Raw genomic sequence first — 22,439 nt, forward strand, 5'->3', positions numbered from 1 at the left:
ATGATGGATGCGTGTTGGAAGCTAGTAATATATATATTCCGGAAAAGGAGAAGATAGGTTAGAACTTAGAAGGTAGAACAAAGTTTGACAGGCGAGCAATTGACTTTGGATTAAGTTGTCCACACGGATTGCTTCCATATGGAATAAAGAAGGGACTCGTTTGGTTGGCTCCTAATATTAACGCCACTTATTAATTTAATCATTTTATCAATTAGAATCACCATAAGGAACAAATATGGTAATGACACTCTTTTTATTCAGGGACAATTTGATTTGATTTGATGGATTTTATCAAAATAAAATTCAATGGTTGTAACAATTTAACTATAGTGAATCATATGTGGAGTGTCTTAGCTTGGTGTATATGGAATATCAGGAATACAATACTCTTTAGAGGGATTGATGCCTCCATTATGCATACAATTATTACTTTATATTTTCTATGTATAGATATACAATCTCATATTATAGAATTTCAAAAGCCTCATGGGAAACATTTTCTAAGGCCTAGTCATATCATTTATGAAGAACTTGCTATTTTTCAAATATTTGTTGATGGATCTTGGGATAGTACTTCAAACAAAGGCGCTGTGACTTGTATGCTGCACATTTAATGCGCAGCATATGCAGCGAACGGTCGAGATCGAAATCTCCGTCGAGATTTCGATCTCGACCGTTGGCTTCACCATGCTGTGCATTTAATGCGCAGCACTGAAGCACAACCCAAACAAATGAGGTAGAGGGTGCATCATGTGGGATTATAATGATGGTTTTGTAGCGGCTCAAAGCAGATGTGGACATAATACTTCTGCAACTTTAGTTTAACTTGAAGCCATTAGAAATGGCATTATTATGGGTTCCTCTTTAGGGGCGGTTGATTTGCATATTCATTCGGACAGTTTACTGCTTGTTAGTGCTTTCCAAGGTCTCCAATCATCTTTAGATTTGATGTATCTCAGTTTAGTAGTAGATATTTTGAAACATTGTTATTTCTTTCCTAGGGTTTTTTTAGTTATATTCATAGAATTGGCAATGGCTTTGCTGATTCATTGCTAAGGGTGCTTACAGATTATATATAGATAGATCTTGGTGGGGTATACCACATTTGTTTATTGTGGATTCCTCTCGCTTTTATAGGTCCTATGACCTAAACTTTTTCGTTTAATATATTTACTGCTTTTTTAAAATAGGAATGACACTATCTATTATTAGGAAATCAAAGATAAGTGATGATGTAAAGAAGCTAAACTATTAAAAATTAACTGAGACTATAGTGGTAGCAATAGGGATCTTATTAATAAATAGGACAAACTCAAGGAGTGGCATAAATATTAGGGGATAACTTGCGGGTGGGTGGCGTTGAAAATATCCCAACTAAGAATAGCCAAATCCATTGTAAAACCTCTTGTTTGTTGCAGGATCGGGGATTTTGCTTTCAATGTTACATCTTATTTATGTCCATGCGCCGCAATCCTTGTGACAATCCCCTACTCCACTGAAAACAAAGAAAAGAAACACACACTAGCACTGGCTAGAACTCACCATCCTAGCAAAATCCAATAGCACCCATAAATTTTATTAGATCAATTTTTGACAGGGAATTGGATCATCAATTTATCTTTAAATGAATGATAGCTATCCATCAGCACATCCGAAGGTTAATATAAAATTTAGAAGATAATTAAAAAAAAAAGTAATATCAACATTTTTGAATGTGATTGATAGACATTTGTTATTCATATGGTGTTATTTTTTTTTTTTTGGTGTTAATAAACTTTCATTAAGATTGGAGAAAACAACCAAGGAGAGGAGATAGGCCACACTGTCAAGCCTATAATACATGGCCTTCCGGACTAGGACATGAGCAATCTGTTGCAAGACCTACGGATTACATCAAACTTACCATCCAAAAAATATGGTGTATTTCTTACAGCATGCGGGAAAGTAAAATACATGACATCTGGGTGCCACGTTGGAATAGTGAGGTTAGGAAAATCCTCAGACCAATGGCGTCTAATGCCCTTCTGTTGCAAGGAAAAGGCGTGGCAAGAGCAAGATAACGAAATGAGCAAGGCAAGCTTCTCAACGGAAATACAAGTCATAAAAAGCATCCAACGATGTCCGAAGCTGGTTTCGTGTTTGAGCAATGGAGAAATTTCGAATCATCTCACGTCGCCTGCTCAGTCATTCTCCGAGAATTATATCGGGCACTTCTTCAAGATTTGTTTTGGAAGGATCATTACAATCTTCAGGTTGAGTTTGCTTATTCGATTTACTGTAATCCTAATCCATCAAACCTGACGAGATGATCTCTTTTCAGCTGCTCTTTGTTTGAGTTTCAATGGCTAGTTCTCGAATTTTCTTATATTAAGTTTCATAGATTAACTCTGGCATTTCTCCATTTAATTCGTGCTCTTTCTGCTAATCGAAGATACTTTTGCAGGTTCCAACCGTAAACTCGGAAACTCAGAACGATGTATCCAGAAAGAAAAGCAGAGCCTTGAAACATGTTCTCATCCTTTAAGAAATTCAGCTGGAAACCTTCAAATATTTGGGGCAAGAAATTTTCGCAGAAGTTACAGATTCCATTGTCGTTCCTTCGCTTCGGCTGCTGCAAAAGTTCAGAGGAATCCTTCATTTTCAACGATAAATTCTGATGACATTGCCGCCTTTAAAGAGATATTGGGGGAGAAAAATGTCGTTCAGGACGAAGATAGGTTGTTGACAGCAAATGAGGATTGGATGCGGAAATACAAGGGCTCGAGCAAAGTTTTGTTACTGCCTAAAAGCACTGAGGAGGTTCACTTTTATCTTTGTCCAATAACATATGATCAATATTTATTTGGTATTTTCCAAAATTTTGATGCCTTAAGGGTTGCTGTCACTGCTAACAGGTTTTTCCATGCAGTGATTCTCAGAAGTAGGGGATGTACCATATCTTCTATGTTATTAGTTTATATATTTTTAAATAAATAGCTTTCTTCATGCTTGCATATTACCACTTCCATTTCACTAGCAAGGGTTCTTTTTTCTGTATACAATGAATAGATCAGATATGCAACTTATTCATTCACTTTGATTATTGTTGTTGGATATATCTGTTTTTGCTTGGCAGGAAAATTTACTATAGTTAACAATTAGGAAAAAAATGTAAAAATTTTGATTTAGTAAGTTAATGGAAGACTTTCTCGTGGTCTATTTGTTTTTGCAGGTTTCTAAAGTTCTTAAATATTGTAATTCCAGATGCTTGGCTGTTGTCCCACAGGGTGGGAATACTGGTCTTGTAGGTGGAAGCGTGCCTGTTTTTGATGAGGTAAATTGTAGCTTTCAAAATTATCTATTGACATCCATCGATCTTTCTCTCTTGGTTATATTAAATCTTTGGGTTATTGGTTTATTAAGATCCTATGCTCTGGCTAATCTATGCTCTAAAGGAAAGTCCTTATCGTCCAAAGTGGCATTGGTATTGTTTTATACTTTCTGCCAAAACTGTCACTCTTTCAATGCATTCTTTTTCAGTCCGAGTCTTGCTGAGTTTCACTGTAACTGACTGAAAGTGAAAAGTCACTTCTTAATTCCTAGTTTAAGCTTCATACTTGAAATCCAGTTCCTTGTTGTGGATTCGACCCAAGTTTTCCTGATAGCTGCTAACTGACACGCACATCCTTGTCAATGCATGGGAGAGAACGAAACTGCAACGAGACAATCTAGCAGAAATCTGGTTTCCATGTTGCAAAAGAATGACATAAACACAACTCAACAAGCTGTATACCAACTATTTGGAATCGTATTCAGGTTAACTACATGAATTTAGTTCCAAGAAGAGATTTAGTATGAAGACTATGGAAAATCCAACTCAGTTTTTATTTTATATGATAACAATATAGGGATGAGGATAAGTATTAACATTACTACCTATTGGTCCTGAATGCATTTGAGAGCATTCGCCATCCGAAGTTCTTCATCAAGAAGTTCATTATCTAAGCCGCATTTTGTTGTGAATTTATATCAGCAGCCATTCAGATACCTAAAACTGTGCTCTTATTCATTTTTTCTCAATTTAGTATGGATATTTCAGAATTTTATGGATTGTGAATTAAAAAAATAAAAAATAAATTAATGCTAGTATGATTTTGATTGGCAAATATGTGCTTATGCATATGGGATTGAGCACATGAAACCATCTGTTGGCTGGAAAATAGGACTTCAAGATATTGGTCAATTTTCGTTTTGTTTCTTATGTCTGAATTTCGTTGTCAACAACAACTTGTGCAGGTGATTATCAATGTTGGTTCAATGAACAAGATCATATCCTTTGATGAGGTAAATTTTTTTATATATTCAGAACACATTATCGTGAATTTAATCATACTCTCCTTGCATATAAGGCCAAACTTATCTGCTCTCCCTGTTTCTTTAAGTTATATTGCCAGCAATTTCATCCTAGAATATCCCTTGATTGAAAATTGGTAGATAAGATCAATCACATCATCTTTATTATTCTAACCATCCATATCTAGAGTGTCAATAAAATCCTCACTCTATCCCAGGCCCAACTTCATTCTTTTATTATGACTGCCTATTTTAAGGCTATAGTCAGTTTTACTTAACAGAATGAAGATATTTTGCCGGAAGGATGTTGTTTTTTTGAAAAGGAAAGACTTAGTAACTACTAACTAACTGCGTAATGTTGATAAAAATTCTATCCAAAGGTTGGTGCCAGGAAATGATGGCCTGTTACAAGCCTCTTAATGAAAGGGGGTCCATATGGTGTCCAATCCCCAACCCGTATCAGCCTTTTGGCTTGGTGAAAATGGTGCACTTAAAAGCCCCTTGGCCTATGGTGAACCTTGTAATTTCTTAATGAGCTGCTGAGACAGTTCCTTGAGTTCATTAGAAAAACGGGTTTCATTGGAGGGAGTCCTCATGCGTAAGTAGTGTGATTCACTGATTAATGACAGTCATTGTGGTAGATACACTGTTGGTTTACTCTCACATTCTTAAATCTGACTCCATTTGGACTGCCCCACCCCTCCCAACCCTTCCTAGATTTGGAAAAAACTTCTCCTTCTCCGCCCTAAAGCTCTCTCTGCTATCTCCATCCAAATCTCTTCTGGTTCCCCTACCTCTTTCTGGCTTGACCCTTGGCATTCATCGGGTATCTTGTTCGCCCACTTTGGTCCCCGCATCCCAAATCCACCCCCTCTCCTCTTTCATCTCTAATGGTTCTTGGGTTGCCACACCCCCTCACTCGAGTCTCACACAAGTTTGGAACTCCCTCCCACCCCTTACACCTTCACCTAGCGATGTAACCATGTGGCTCCTCTCCCCTCAAAGTCTTTTTCCACCTCCTCTGCGGAACCTCCTTAGAAACCCCTCCGCCGCTACCCCATGGGCCCCCCTGCTTTGGTTCAAAGGCCACATCCCCCACCACTCCCTCACCCTTTGGAGAACCCTCAACTTAGCCCTCCCCACCCAAGCTTTTCTCATTAGTTGCCATATCCAAGCTAACCCTAATTGCACCCTTTGCTGGAACTGCTCCGAGGACCTTGATCACTTATTTTTCTTATGCCCATTCTCCCGCTCTCTTTGGGAGAAATCCCTTGCTTCCATTTGGCCTATGTTGAGACGTTCTTATGGCTTCACTCAAGATTGGGAATGGTGCTTGAGAGCATTATGTGGTTCATCTTTGTGCAACTAGTGTTCACAGCCTCTATCCATCAACCGTGGTGGGAGCGCGATCTTAGGAGATGGTCCACCAAATCTCAATATCTTGATAGGATTTGGCACACCATCTACTTTGATGTCTCTTTCAGGTTCCTTTCTATCCCCCATCCTCTGGTGGTTGACTCCCCTAGGAATAGGCTGATTGTTAGTTCCTGAAGTCTCACCTTTCCCTTTAGGCCTTCCCCTTGATAGGCTTGTTCCCCCCTCCCCCCGCTTTCTCCTTTGTATTTTCTCGGCTCTTGTCTTTAATTTAATTATTTATTCATCCCAAAAAAAAGAAAAAAGAAATGTTGTTAAACAATTGAAAATGGAGAACTGCAAGGAGCCTCTATAGAGCAATCATATGTAGGTGTTGGGGCTTACTGCAATTTAATAGCTATAATACAAAAGTAGACTGGAATTCTTGAGGGAATTTTGCATGGGCTGATATCATTTGACTTCTTAGATTTGATTGACAATGTGTGGCATCTTTTATATATCGTAGTGGTAAAATCTCTCTCAGAAGGAAATTCCTATGATTTAGTAGACGATTTCGGATAGTCTCCTGGGTTTCTCGATCACATTCATTTAGTACATGGAAGAGAAAATTGCTGCTTCCGCTACTCTATTATTCAATTTCTACATCTTTGAATTTGATAGATATAGGAGGAATGGGCGATCTTTTAACGTATTATCATTTTCTTATGTTTCCTTTTCGCTAGCAAAAAATGTTTTGAAAGTCTTTACTTTCTTGTATTTGAATTCATCAATCTCTCATCTTATAATTATATTTAGGTCAGTGGCATACTGATGTGTGAAGCAGGATGCATATTGGAGAATCTGGATTTGTTTCTGGCTAAGCAGGGGTAATTTTCTCCCATGCCATCATCTATTTTTTTTTCTTAGAGAGGATGTGCAGGAAATGAACAGAATTTAACATATTTTAGTTTGGTAATGTGTGAGTTTTCTTTCATTTCCTTTTTCATTGGAGGAAGTTCGCCAATTGTATGTTACTTCTGTTATCATGTGACAAAAAGGTGCTTAATCTGCTTCTAGTAATATGCTGAAATTTAGGTAAACCTGTTGGTCATCTAGAAGAACAGTACCTATCTGTACTATCGTTGACAAAATCCTTTACTTATTTATTTTTATCTCCATATAAATCTATTTGGATCGTAAGCTTTTCACAATCTTGAGTTAAAAAAGGGTACAAAATGTCGTTTAAAGTTTCTTTCATAGTTCTTTAAGTATCCCAGCCAAAAGCTTAAACTTGTTAGGTGGAGAGACCCTATCGGTATATGTTATATGAAAACACCGCAGGCCCCAAAGTTGTGCTGTGGGAGTAACAATGTGGCCTCAATAGGATGGCAGAATGATGCTAGCGATAATGGTGTTGGGAGTCATGAGAGGGATAGGGCGGTGGAAATGGTGCTGGCAGTAGTGATGATGATAGCGGTCCTCCTTTCGCAGATATAGCATTATGAGTACTAGTCCCAAGGTAGATTCTCATAAAACAGATCTGGGAGAATGATGGGTTGTGTAACAACAGAGCACAGCCATGTTCTATTTGTAATGAGGGGAAAAGAGCAAATTGCAAGTATACATTCAGAACAATCCAAAACTACAAGTATAGGTACCCTTGAAACTTGGTATAACATTGTTTGAGTGTTTCGCATGTTCTTTGGTCTTGTTTTTGTTATGTTACCACTGTCAATAAAACCTGTATTACTTCACCATGAAGCATAGTTTTTATTTTTATAACCAGAGTGTCAGTTCTGAGGTATTTAGACCTAATGTTTCCTTTATTGGGCTTTTGATTACAATTTCGTTTACCTCTTGCATTACTGTATTCAGGGGTGTAACTGCATAAATGTATTGTGTGAAATTTTCTTTTTGTAGTTCTAACTTTTGAGCATTGGCCATTGTGGGACTTTTGTTCTTTCCATATTTAAGGGAAAGGGAAAATTTCAATCCAAATTTAAAAAGAGACATCATTCTGATTATGTTATAATAACTTGTGTTTCTATATTCAGGTTTATGATGCCACTTGACTTGGGTGCAAAGGGAAGTTGTCAAATTGGGGGAAATGTTTCTACCAATGCTGGTGGTTTGCACTTTGTACGTTACGGATCACTCCATGGAAATGTCCTTGGTAATGGCTGTTAACTCTTCATCGGCTCTTGCTTATTCAGTAGGCAGCATATGCTTTGTTATCTTGTTCAATTACCTTTTTACATAGATACATGACAAAGTCCTTTAGTAGGAAAAAGATATAAGGTTATTTTAGGTCTACCTGGCTTTTTAGCTTCCTCTGTTTGAATCAAATCATCTCATTGAAATGAATCATTCAAGCCTCTGTTGTACACATTCATGCCACTTCAAACGACAATCATGCAACTTATCATGTACCGGAGCTACTTCTAAATTAACTCTAATTTGTTTCATTCATTATTATATCTTTTTCTCGTTTTGTCACCCATCCCTCTCAACATTCTTATTTCATCTAAAATTTGTGTATGTGCTATATTTTAATTACACAACATTTAGATTCATACGTCATTTATGGTTGTTTAATTGTCTAATAAGGTTATCCAGAGCTCTAAATTTCTACATCAATCACACAATATTATGGATGCACCCCTCCAATTCATCCACTCTATCCCAATTCTTTATGCAACGTCATCCTCTATTTGTTCTTCATTTATTAAAATGGTACCAAGACCTTTGATAGCCAGAAGATGATGAGAAAATCAAAGTGGGAGAGAAGGCTTGCAATAGAGAGATAAGATCCCTATCCCAGGCAGCTGTTTTATCATATAGGCTTGACTCTTGGTAAAAACAACTGAGATTGAAAGGCTTAATCATGGGAACAAGGTAAAGTAGAAATAGAAGTCCTACCTAACTTGACAGTTCTAATAACAATATGAAAGATAAGAAACATTGTCTGAACTATTTCCGCATGGCCTCAAACATAATACCACAGTACAGAGCTCCATATAACACCAACCGAGCACACTCTTAAAATTTACAATTTTTTAGGTACTTAAAATTCACGGTGCGGTATCGCTATATCATCAATTTTCACCACCTTGCTCTCAGTCCTTTTGTTACTAAAATTATGCTGTTCTTATTCTGTTATCTTAAAACCTTATGATTCCAATGTTGATTTCCATAGTTCCTGCTTTTGCTTAGGCTTGCTTTTGTTAATCTGCCAAAACAATATCTTCGGAAAAAAACACACACCAAGGTATCTTTGGTGCAAAGAATTATGGGCATAAAATTCACTCTGCAGTTTTTACATTAGTCACTATATATACTCATTTAAACTGTCCAAATTAACAAGTCGAACTACTTTGCTTATCTAGTGGTTGCCAAATAACTCTTAAGAACTCCATCATAGGCTTATTCTAAGAGAATAGAATAAATCATTGGCTTTTCAAATTATATATGGAGATGTGAAAACGCCTGTACAGAAGACAGGAAAAATTCCATTATCTCTTTTACGTTAGGCAATTCATGGAATACTTCCTGATATAGCAGTAAAAGCAATGCATATAGGTGGATTGACTTGTTAAGTTCCCATTGAAATATGATCTACACAAGGAAAAACACTTGCCATTTGTTGGTTATCATGGGCATCCACCATATAGAGATCCTGTTTACATTGACCATAATCTTTTTGGTAGTTCTTTCGAACAAAATAAATAGCTTCCGTGGTTTATCTTTAGGCATAAAACCACATTCGTTATCCAAAATGTTGGTTTACCTGGCCTAGGGGTTGATCATGGAAAGTCAAATTTATGAATTTCATCTCTTGCTTACACTGTTGACTATGTAATTGCTGACACTAATGCACTTTAAAGAGTTCTACCTGTCACTTCAGTACTTGCAGCAACATGGTCTGTAATAATTGTTTATTGGACCATTAGTTTAGGTATTTATTTTGTTTACTTTTTGTCTTATGCAATATGCCATTATGCTGTGTTATACGTTCTCTGCACATCTGTGCATGTTATCAAAACAGAAGAAGCTCTAGGAATTTGAATTTTGAAGGTCTAAACGATCATGTGTATGAAATTATTATTCCTGATGCTTAATTTTTTGACTGTATGGATTTATTTCCATCATGCTCATCTTTTTACTGCTTCAGGTGTTGAAGCTGTCCTAGCAAATGGGACAGTACTTGACATGCTTGGGACTTTACGAAAAGATAATACAGGGTATGATTTGAAACAGTTATTTATAGGTATGGTGATCTGTTGCTTATTTCAGTGTCGTCAACAGTTACCGTTGTGGAGATTAACCACATGTGACCTCACCTCATCATGTAGGAAGTGAAGGATCCTTGGGAATTGTAACTAAGGTTTCAATTCTTACCCCTCCGAAGCTGTCTTCAGTAAATCTGGCTTTTCTTGCTTGTAGAGATTATCTTTCTTGTCAGGTATGTTCTTTTCTCAAACTTAAAAATTTTTTTCACACATTTGTTGTCTGATATTTCCAACTTCATGGTAGTATTTCCAGCTTTTCTTGCTTCTAAAGAGATTTGCTAGATTATAGATAATTTTGTACTGGATTTTTCTATCAAAATTATCTCAGTTGAGGAATTCTTGGCTTAGAATTTAGATAATCAAATTTAAAGAGAATGTTTCTTAAAGATATTCAGCTGTGAATCCATTTAGATGCTTGACTTGCAGCAACAATAGAAGAGAGAATAAGAATTTTGTTGAAGTTATATTTACATCACAAGGGTATGGTCCATGTTGGCTGACCAAATGATCATAATTGACACTATCCATGATAGTGATCCTTATCCTACATAAAGCTTAGATGCATTCTCTCTCCACATGTTTTTCTTTTAATAATTGAGCTTTGTATTATAAACGGAAAATACATAAATATGTAGCCCCCTGGAAAAAAAATTTTAGGGGGGGGGATCGGGTGTTGTGTGGAGTACTCCTTCTAAGGAGGGCATTCCCTCCTACACCGTATCCCACATAGGAAAAACAACTGATTACAATCTGTAATAAACAGAGGATTATATATCCTTCGTAATGAGGGATCTAGGAAATTTTTGGCTCTTTATTTTATTTTTATTTTCCTTAGTGATGCTGGGTCCACATGTTTTGGTAAACTATGACGAACAACTCATGCATGGTCCAGAAAACGTAATGCTTTTTCTTAAGTTGTACAATGAAATAGGTTTTGGATGCAGGGGATCGATTTCTTATAGAACCTCTATGAAGATTGGAGGGTTATGATGAAACTCACATGAAAATACTCTTTGAGTTGCTACAAAGAACAAGTCTGCTCACCAGAAAAGTTAATTTAGATCGTACTGAAAAAAAGTCTGCAATCTAGAGAGGAATGTATCTGCTGGCAAAACCAGAATATGTTTGGAGTAGATTTTACACAATAACTTTCCTTTTACTCATTTGGTCAATTAATGTTATGAAGTTCATCATCAAAATAAAAGTCAAACTATACTGAATATAGGTAAACCTAAAGCTGCATAATTAAACTAAAACAAGCATCTCATAGTGGATATCAGTCTTGCACTCTTATTACCTTTTCTTTTTTTGGGTTCATTAAAAGGAATAGATAATGATCTTACACAACAACACAACAACAAAACAGTGCACAACCCAATAGTGAGCCTGATCTATAATTCCTTCATGTAGTCATGAATGAATTTATATCTAAATTCAGTATTTGGATTCTCTATTGGTAAATTTGATCTTACCTATCAGTTTATCAAGGATACTCAAAGTTGAACTAAATTAAATTCTAACTATGTGGATGCTGATGCAAGGCCTGTACATTGAAATCCTGAACTGAGTCATCCATAATTATTGAGAGAACATATCATGCAATGTCAGAAATTCCAATAAAATCTGTGAAATTTCAATACAAAAATAATGTGCTAACATGGATGAATTCAATTTTTTTTGGTTGGGGGGTAGAATATGAACTCAGATAAGTTTGCAAGAACTGTAACAACTATTTGGGTTTCGTTGCATCAATTGTTTCCACTATTCCATTCTATCTGCAGATTAAATCGCAATCTCTTGTGTTGAATTTGAATTATGTTTTCTGATTATAAGATACTGGTAATTTTTTAGAATTTTCTGCAACCATCTTTTTACTGCGATTTGTTTTTTGGGAACGTGATTTCCTTAGTGGAAGTCCTAAGGAGTTTTTCCCCTCCTTCTTCCAAATTCGAATAAGAAACTCATGTCACTGCTTTTTTTTTCTTTCAAATTTAGGTAGTACTGTGTAATTAAATGTTTTGGTACCCTTAAGGTAGTAAAACACTCCCTCCCCCCCCCCCCAGCCAAAAAAAAAAAAAAAGGAAAGAAAGAAAGAAAGAAAAGGAAAGACTGTTATTTCTTCTGGGACGGGGGATATTACAGGTACTTAGCCAGAGGTACCTTTAATTCCCTACCCTTTTGTTTGTACCTCATTTTGTTGGAATTCTTTATACCTATTGATCCTATGTTTGTTGAAAATAATAGCAAAATTACCCTCTTTGGATTCCTCCATTTCCTTCCAGATGCCGCTGCAGTGAACATTGACCTGATTGAAAGAAAGAAAAAAAAAGTGTCGTTTTACAGTTGTGGATTTTGTGGTTGCCCAAATCCAAATGTGCCATTGACATTTGCTGCCCCCACTATTGTTATATATGTGAATGGATTTTGACATTCACAAACCTCACACTGGATATCTGTTTCTCATATTGTTGTTTAACTTCTTTTCTCAACTAATTCTTTGGTCCATGCTCCCAGAAACTCCTAATGGAGGCCCGGAGAAAGCTTGGGGAAGTTCTCTCTGCATTTGAATTTTTAGACAGTCAGTCTATGGACCTGGTATGTTCATATAACGAGATGCTAGTGTTCTGTTTTCCAGTGAATGTCATCATTTTCATAATTTTGTGTGTTATAATTACATTTTGGGTTCCTCCATCTTCCAGCCTCATATATTTGAGTTGCATATGAGAATTCTTTTCCTGAATGCCTTGTGTGGTTTAGTCAGTGCATGTGTCTCTTAAACAACTTTTGAATGGACAAAGTTTTCCAGACCACAATATTTGCTATCTTATGCAATGTGGAATTTGGAAAATTGGCTATGGTTGGTTACATGGTATTTTGGTACTAAAAGTTCAGCTTCCATCTTTTAACAGTTAGAATTGGGAGAGTAAATTTATGCGCAAAACTATCCTCACCGGCCATTGTTATGTAAGCTTTTTCGGTGCTACAATATTTAGCACCTCGCTTTTGTCTGCAGAAATCCCTTATTCTGATTATTAAGGAGTTAGTCACAGGTTGTTGAACTGTTAGCAACAAAAGTTGTTAGAAAAACAAGATTGGGCTGAGTCATGTCAGATGACACTGTCCTTAAGATTGTAGATGCTCCCAATGGTGCAACCAGGAAAGTGCAAATTGGCTTTCAAGATAAAACAGCCCCTGGCTCCCCCAATAATCGTGCACTTGACTATTGGATCTCTTCAAGTGCTATAGGGTTGTGCTTACCTATTATAAAATACTTATTATAATAGTCTTAGTATGCAAAACTCAACATAGAAATAGAACGACTACAAGCATAATCTCAAGAGAGCCTTGATGAAGGAGAGACTTCCCTCTTGATGCTTGATACTTCATGGGTAGAAGCCTAAGGAGTCCTATTTATAGTTGAAGAATAAGGAAGTAGAATAAATACAAGGAACAGTTAATATTATGAACAGAAATAATAACACCACAAGTGAGTATATGAAACAATTGTAGATTCTTAAGAGAAATAACTCCATAAAAGAGACTCAAAGAACTGAAAAGTAAATGAAATTTAAAGTAATTAAAGTAATTAAATTTGATTTAAATAGACAAACTTAAATTGTTAAAGAAATATTTTGAATCTTAAAACTGTTTTAAATTTTCATTTAAAACTAACAAGAAATCATATAAGAAGTCAGGGTGGTGGGTGGTGGAGTGCACATGCACACAGCCCTCCGGCTATTCAACTCAAACTTCATTTTATTCCATTTCATCCTTGCAAGACAGCCTTGGGCCCACCAGATCTGGAGAATACTCCTATTTTTGTCTCTCATTACTGTTGCGACACTGTCCATTTTACTGTAGCGTGAACGTAAGCAGATCTGTTATTCTCTCCTACAAATCAGCAGGCCATTAGCTGATAATTCTTGGACCTTTAAATAAGCCCTTGTGATGGCAATTAAATTCCCCAAATATAGATCAGTTAGGCCAGAAGTTGAGCCAAGATAAGCAGGTTCTATGGATTTTATCAAATCCTGATTGTGGGCCGAAAAGAGAAAGCACAACTATGTGGTTGGAGTTCCATCTCAAATCGTGCTCCATCAATTTCTCCCCTATAAGAAAAAAATTGTCGTCGAGTTTTAGTACGTTCAGGACTGATCTTGTATGGAACACATCTGTGTCAAGAAGACTTACTTGTTCCTTTTTTTTTTGTTGGGGGGGGGGTGTTACTGGTAAGGACATAACAGTAGGAGAGTACTGGAAAAAGAAATAGCAGGGGAAGAGACTGAGAGGGCGAAGAATCAGAAGGAGAGTATTGGAATTGGTAGGGGAAGAGGGAAGCAATCATACAAGAAGCACTATAGGGGAGTAGAATGTAAGAGTTTACACACTGCCCTCGGGCTATTCAGCTCAAACTTCAAGTCATTCTGTTTATCCTTGTGAGCTGGCCTTGAGCCCTATCAAATCCGAAAGTTTTGCTATCCTCTCAAGTTACTGTGGCAATTCTGTGCAAATACTATATAGCATGAATAGTAATCAGATCTGTTATTCTCTGATAAGTCTGGGAAGTAATATCCTTTAAACAATTAGCTGAAATAACTCAACCTTATCCTTTCCTTGTCTTGCTGCTTCTGCTCTCAAATTCCAGAAAATAATTCAACTTACATAGTGACCCCAAATAATGCCTAAATCAAAGTTGGAGCCACTTCATGTTGGTCTCAGGGTCTGGGTGTTGTAGCAAGTTCGTGGTGGTCCAAGAAAGTATCACTACATCAAAAGTCCTGTAGGGTGTTAGCTCATATTCATTCCTGATTTTGTCCTCCCATTTGTTTTATCAACCCTCCCCCCTTTAATGTTGGTTGTGACATTATATTGGTACATAGATGATGAAATTCACAATATATTTTATTTCTTTAATAATTAAATTATCATTTTTCTAAGCTTGCTGGTTTGTATGGTAGCAATAAGTAGCATTCAATATTATTTCTTAAAATTGAAGATTGCAATGCTGATTTTAATGATTAGCATTTTTATTTCCATATATTCTGATTCTCCAAGACCCACACTAGCCAAAAATTGTTGTTAGTTTGTGTCCCCTGTCATTCTTTTGACCATGTTCTTACATTGAACACAACAGGCTTTGACTCACTTAGAAGGTGTTCGAAATCCATTACCTTCTTCGATGTATGATTTTTATGTTCTTATTGAGACAACAGGCAGTGACGAATCATACAACAAGTAAGCTTTCTGCTGATTAGCTACATTGATTCACTACTACAAACTGTTAAATCATTTTTCAAGTAAGGTTCATTAGAATTCTAGGTAAGGTTCTTCCATAGATTTGGGAAACTATTTTGTATACCTCTTAAGTGAGTTGTAAGACCTACACATTTATTAGACACTTGAGTCCATGTTTCCTGCCATACCTTTACAGCTTCCTAGTATGCAATTGCAGCGTTATGACTTCTTATCCAGGGTACAATCTTGTGCATGTTAGGCTCTCAATCCAGCCCGGTCTTATCTGTGAACCTGATGTATTTCTACATGGTCAAACATCTTTTATGGATGTCATTAACATATTTGGTTTTAATACCAAGTGTTGTTCCTTGTAAAAATAATAATTGATAGTTCTACAGTAGGTATGCCCTATTATTATTATTATTATTATTATTATTATTTTAATTATTAGTAAATCATGTCTTTAATTCTTAAGATTTTATTCTTTTTCAGGGAGAAGCTCGAAGCATTCCTACTACGCTCTATGGAAGGTGGTTTGATATTGGATGGCGTTGTAGCACAAGATATAAATCAAGCATCCTCGTTTTGGCGTATCCGTGAGGTCCTAGTCCATTGATTTCTCTATTTTTACTAGAACGTTGAAAACTAACTGGTGACATTTCCCGTTTGGAGTTTGTAGGAAAGATGCATTTTCACATTTTGATTTCATACATGGTGTCCTCAAGAAAGAGCAATCAAATTTAAGAATAGTACAGTGCATCATGTAAAAGTACTGAAGGATATAAAGGCCTGAGTACCTAGTTTGACCATTTTTTAGAAATCTATGGCGGTTGCTTGTAGAGGGTATTATTCTCTTTCAGATAACTGCCTGACTGAAATCGATCTCCTATAGAAGTGAAGAAAACCATAGATGCATTCATCTTTGTACTTAGGCTCACTAAAGTTTGTTGATGTGGAAATTTGGAATTCTAGTTCTGTAGCTTACAGGTAGGATCCAATTTTTTTTACTTTGGCGCCAAAAACCACATAGCTACGTTCTTATACCTTGATTTATTAGTACATCTGTAATGCATTGTTTTGGGACAGATTTACTTTGCTTGAAAATTACCCTGGTATGTTAGGTAGGTTCAGTCATTTTGCTTTTAGAATCACTTGGTTCTGCATGCTACTTTGCTCAGATGCCACGTGTGAACCTTTATGATGCTTTATCTAAAATAATTTAACTGATTCTATCTAAGTAGTACATATAAGCTTGATAAGGATTAAGTGGGTTGGATAACATTAACTTTGTAAGAAGGTGGTATAATGTGAAGGCATGGAGATTAAACAGTGGCCAATTGTAAGAATGGTTCAGATTGTTTATTTGCTGAAAGAATGGTTCAGATTACTAAACAAAATCAATTAGAAAAATACTAGAGTTTTGATTTCATCAAACATTAATATAGATTATTTATCCATTCCCCCCTTCCCATATTAACTGCCTTTAGAATGATGTAAGGACTAAGGATTACTTTTATTAATTGCTAAACTGTTACATAAACAGGAATTAGTTTTTTCTTAGGTGCTTTTTTTTTTTTTTTTTTTGGGGGGGGTTGTTTGGAGTCAATAATAATTCAACAAAACAAATTGCAAAAATTATTTAATTCTATCTGATGCTAAATTCACTTTGACAATGTGGAGATGCAATAAGATTTACATGGGGTAAATTACTTAAGAATCATAAATCATGGAACATAGTGGATTTCCTGGTTAACTAAGTAATACAGTAAGATGATCAGAGTTAACACTATCCTAGAAAATTGGATGGATTTTGGGTGTGCACCAACTACTGTGGGATAAGCTCATCAAACATATTATTAAACATTAGCAAAGTGATTGAGAGCAAATATAATACATGGAACTGTATTATCACAAAATCAATTTGAATATGTCCTGGGGAAGAGATTAAGACTGGTGTAATACAATCAAGTGATAAAGAAACTCAGTGTGAAGAAGGATATCCAATTAGTTGTCTCTATTGAATTTAAAAATAATAAAAAAAAACTGCTCACGATGACCATATTGGTGCGTTCAAGAGAGGGTCCCAAGTTGATATTTTTTTGAGATTAATGATATCTATGATAAAGCTGTAACTTGTTTTTGGGAATTTGGAGTTGGCATGACTGTCTTTATTAACAGTGCTTTTAGATCAAGGGTCAGCATCTGGCTTGATCCTTTTTTCGTTGTTGTTGATAGTCAATTAGACATTAATTGGATAAATTCTGATAGCGCATGCCATCTTTTGATTTCCTAGTCTTTGCTAAAGAGCCACTGGTGCAATTTTGCTCGCCACTACAGGAATCACTTTTGCTTTTTGAAAAACTGGAGATGATCTTATACTATGGAATTTGTGGCCAAGGTGATCACTCTTGATACTTGAATCCATGTCTTCATGCTGACAGCCTGAGCTTTTGCCATTGCACCAAGCAAAGGCCCCTCCCATTATGGTTTTCATTGATGGATCTAATAGGAGTCAAATGCCAAGTTAGAATTCTAAAGGAATGCTTTGGAATCATAAAAATTTAAGATTAAACGAAAAAAAGAAGAAGAAGAACATATGGACTGAAATCTTAGGGAACTAGAGGAGCATAGTTGTCAAGGCGATGCCTAGGCAGCATGACAACTAGGCAGAGTAGGAAGTTAAAATTGACTAAAAAGATGAAATCTTAGAGTGACAATTTTTGCTTCTCATCAATTAGGAGGGAGTGGTAGACAAAGAAGTTTGTCGTAGAAATTTAGTGGGTGGATGAATTGGAGAGGTGCTTCTTAAGTTTCTTGTATTCAAAGCATATGCTTAAAAGGCATCTTATTTGCATTGTACATGTATTTGTTCTTCAAGATAAACTACATGTGAATTTATGTTTTATTTAGATTATATGTAAATACGTAGTTGAGTTTCTTTTCTTATTTTTCTGCCTTGTTAAAAGAGGTTTTATTGAGATCCGTATTCAACTAATGATTGTTGTTGTGAATTGTGTAGTGCTTTTGATGATCATTCTTGTGATTGTCAATTTATACATATCTATTTGACTTACTACTATAGTAATGTTATCTGACAAAAAATAATTAACTATTGTTAAATAATGATTTGAACCATAGCCTATGGGACACATGAAGAGTTGGTATTTCACAAACAAGTGGGCCTTAATAAACATTTCCTATATTGTTGTAGGGTATACCAGAAGCGCTGGTAAGGGCTGGGGCTGTCTATAAGTATGATTTGTCATTGCCTGTTGAAGAAATGTACAGTCTTGTCGAGGAAATGCGACTTCGAATAGGTAATTGATCACATTCTCGTGTTATTGTATTCCACCAATTACTCTGATCTTTTTTAAGGTTTTTAATTGAAGAAACCCATCCACATGGAACGACTTTTTCTCAGAATCAACTTACAGCTCTATCACTAATGAATTGGGTTCAAATTCATTGATTGGACACATAATTTCCAGGTCATTCAGCAAATGTAGTGGGATATGGTCATCTTGGAGATGGTAACTTGCACCTAAACGTATCAATACCCGAGTACAATGACGCGGTAGTTTCCTTTTCCTACTGCATGAAAGATCCGATCGTGGATTAATAAGAAAAAGGAACCCCTAGTTATTCTGAGGAATTCTTCCACCGATTTATTTAACTATGCTTAAATGCCACAGGTTTTTTCCCAAATTGAACCTTTTGTCTATGAATGGACATCTAAGCGCCGAGGAAGTATCAGTGCAGAGCATGGCCTTGGACTGATGAAAGCTAATGCCATTCACTACAGCAAGCCACCTGAAGCTGTGAGTATTTCATCTAAGCCTTTCTACCAGAATGTTGCTGATGGGTTAGTGTATTGGTTCATTGGAGAATATTATTATTCATGGGAAGTTATAATGCCTCTGGATGTTTTCTCCTTACTCTATGATTGGTGACTTCTGCCAATCATGTATTATAGCCCTTGTTTGTTTTCCTTGCTGGTCTCTGCAACTTTATTCTATTTCTTTTTTATTTATTGAAGAATTTCAGGATACAGTGTCCTAAATTCTGTTACACAACTGTGCTCATTGATTTAAACTACAGTAAATAAAAGTTCACTTGAAACATTCTCGCAGCACAAAAACTACTTCAAAGTTGTGTTTGGCTGTTGGCGTCTTTCAGGGAACCTTTTTCGAATTTATACAGATTCCTTATGTTTGCTGTTTTGTTCAGGTGAAATTAATGGCTTCCATCAAGAAGTTGTTGGACCCAAGTGGAATACTGAACCCTTATAAAGTTCTGCCACACGATATTGTTTCTCAGGCCTGAGGTACAACACTTGAATCTAGACCCCATTCCCATCTTGACTGGTGATTAAACTGGGTTGTCAAAATAAATGTAAGGATGCTTGGGAAATGGCTTGGATAGGAGCTGCATTTATGTTAAATTTGGGAATTTGTTACTGTCCAGGATATATTCCTTTCTACAGAAATAAATCTGAGACTAAATTCTGCTGCTTTCTTCCATTTTATCAATGTCTCTGCTAATGAGGGTGTAAATTTCACGGGATTTTGAGTGGGCTTCCACCTAGTTTAGGGTAGAGGCCAAATGAGTCCAAAGACACTGATCGTAATCAAAGTCGAGTTCAAAATTCAAACTCGAAATTATGTGACTGGAAAGGTTTATAGCTGATGGTTTTTTAAATGTTGCAAACCATGTTCAAATGATCTCTAACCTCTCTTGGGAAATTCTCTAGATACACTAGAAAATTAAGTTGGCGCATCTATCTTTTGGATTTTTTTGGCACAACAGAATTGATTAGTTTTGTATTCTCCTGTACCAATCTCTGCGCAGCCCTACTGTTTGCAATTGTCATCTTGAGTAAAACCATCTCATGTTGGTTTCCTGGATCATCTTAATCCATAAGATCTTCATTAGGAATGGACTCATATTGTGATGTCACTTGAAGAGCATGAATAATTAGTGGGAGGCAGATTTACCACCCCCACCCTTTTTTTCTTGGGTAAATGGAGACAGATCATTCGATGAAAGCATTACTTTTTTGTTTGACTTCCCAAGGGAAGCTTCCAGAACTGATTGCAGGTTCTATTCTAAGCGAAAACTTGAACTTCTGGGACAGGGTATGTTAACACTTCTGTCTCTTCCCTCTTAGCTTGCTGCCTTCCTATTTGTTGTACCATTTTGTTGTAATTTATTGATGTGCTTTCTTGGAAATGCCCTCTTTGTAAATTGGTTACAGCAGCACACATTTGTCCCTCCCCAGACCCTGCTCAACAGGGAACTATATGCACGAGGTACTATGACCTCTTTCTATTTTTGTGTTCCCTACATTGCTTGGTTTGAGATCCCTTCCCCTTGTAAATCTACCACATACAAATCACCAATATTCACGAAGAGAGTTGCCAAAAGATGATAAACCCCAAAGGTGATGAACATGAAGAATCCATGGAATTCTGTCCTACACATCGAATTCTGCTGTAAGGCATACCTTAAAATATATGCAAATGGTAGGAACAAGATTATACACCATCATGACTGTACTCCAAGGATTTTAAATTGAGAATCTGGAATCAAGTTGGTCCAATTCAGCTCTGCTTCAGATTGAACCGCCATCAAATTAGAGACCCTAGATTGGTGCCGAAATTCCAAAACCCGTGATCTGCTCCCAAAAACCATAGAGTTAGCAGTTTCAAAATGTATGATATGAGAATAAGTTGTGGCTGACCAACCCAACTTCAATATTTGATTCCTCAGGGCCATGGGGATATAGATGCTGTGTTCTTTTTTGATCTTCTTCTAGGTGATGAGGGACAAGGATCTTGGTGTCTGTTCCATTGTTTTGACTTTTTGATTAAATATTTGGGATTTCTATCAGTTGGATAAAGGGGAATCCCTTTGTTTGGTTCCATGTGTAGTTCTTGGCCGGTGGCCAATGTTTGTATAGGGCATGTTGACGCTTTTGTGTTTCTCTCTTTTTTCATAGGGAATGATTCCATGTTAATGCATGCCATTGATGTGTTTTTATATGTAGTTTTCTCAATGAGTCATCTCCCTATGCGATGTTAAATGGAATTGTAAATCAATTTTTTTTAGTAGAAGCAGAATATATTCAATCACAAAAGCTTATTGTGTTGGATCAATTTAAGTCATTTCAAATATCTTTGACTATTAATTTCATAATGTTGATTCTTTTTAAAAGAGTGTTGAAGAGACAACAATACATTAAAGAAGTGAGGAGGGTGACTAGTGCAAGTAAGGATATGTTCTGAACAAACATAGGAATCAGGATGGCCTCTTTTATTGGATTGGGAAACTATGAAGCAACGAGGAAGAACCTAAGTAGATGCTTCTTTTCTATTTTTATGATTAAAAGGATAAGATAGAACCAAAATATTGGAGTAGGGCAACCAGCTTAAGAATTAAAAATTTAATCAAACGCAGGTGGCCCTCCATATGGATTTGATTGATTTTTATATGAGAAGATATAGTGGAATCTGTAGAAGGACAATATGCTTATTTCCCAAGAGATATGCATTTGGTAGATGGTGGCCATAAAAGCACATTTTGGTTAAAGTGGAAAATTAAACGAACGGTGAAAAGTTTTATGATGACTCAACCGGAAGTCCCTTCAGAAATCCCTTCCTTGGGTGGGACATCCAAGTTCTTTCATAAGTGATACCTTTCTTGGCGTAACAAAGTTTTGAGGCTTTTATAAGGTATTCAATCTTCTTAGCTGTTGACCTAAAAAAGAAAAAAGGTATTCGATCTCATGGGATACCATTGAAGAACTTGATGTTTTGAATGTAAAAGGTGAGTCTTATTTGTAATGGAAGAGCAAGAATGGATACAATCCCGGTTTACTCCTTTTTTTGTAAACCAATTTACACATTTTTTTTTGTTCAATGGGGTTTTATTAAGCCGGGTGATGGTATATTAAATGTTTCAGCGAGAATCGAACTCATGACCTCTTCACTAAAAGGTGTTGATTATAACCATTAGAACACTTATATGGTGCTTAAATTGTCTTTTATATTTTACCCCCAAAAAAAAGTGTCTTTTATATTTATAAGAAAAAAGAAAAAAGAACCAAAAACAACCTCTCTTCTTGTATGATACCTAATAAGTGTGTAATTTGGCCTTGATGAGTCGAACCCCACTGCTTGTTGTGAGCCCAAATAAGGTTTAGGTTCAAAATTTTGGCCGGTAGGTTTAGGC

At 36.2% G+C, this 22,439-nt stretch overlaps 1 protein-coding gene across 2 annotated transcripts; it reads left to right on the forward strand.

Annotated features, from left to right (window-relative positions):
• Nucleotides 1-2,028: 2,028 nt before the first annotated feature.
• Nucleotides 2,029-21,793, forward strand: D2HGDH (FAD-linked oxidases family protein). Of its 2 annotated transcripts, none has more exons than XM_089154961.1 (15): nucleotides 2,029-2,252; nucleotides 2,432-2,799; nucleotides 3,212-3,313; nucleotides 4,276-4,323; nucleotides 6,502-6,572; nucleotides 7,740-7,858; nucleotides 9,857-9,952; nucleotides 10,038-10,147; nucleotides 12,489-12,569; nucleotides 15,109-15,209; nucleotides 15,702-15,810; nucleotides 18,421-18,526; nucleotides 18,698-18,783; nucleotides 18,902-19,027; nucleotides 19,437-21,793. In XM_089154961.1, exons 1-15 carry the CDS (start codon nucleotides 2,147-2,149, stop codon nucleotides 19,530-19,532), a joined length of 1,725 nt encoding a protein of 574 aa, XP_089011087.1. In that variant the 5' UTR covers nucleotides 2,029-2,146; the 3' UTR covers nucleotides 19,533-21,793. The 2 variants fall into 2 exon arrangements, with proteins under 2 accessions (XP_089011087.1, XP_089011088.1); XM_089154962.1 differs by having other exon boundaries at nucleotides 2,030-2,252; nucleotides 2,444-2,799; nucleotides 19,437-21,791.
• The last annotated feature ends 646 nt before the right edge of the window (nucleotides 21,794-22,439 follow it).

This window comes from Hakea prostrata, chromosome 5 (genome assembly GCF_041222555.1).
Source record: "Hakea prostrata isolate BN-2017 chromosome 5, UWA_Hpros_2, whole genome shotgun sequence".
NCBI lineage: Eukaryota > Viridiplantae > Streptophyta > Magnoliopsida > Proteales > Proteaceae > Hakea > Hakea prostrata.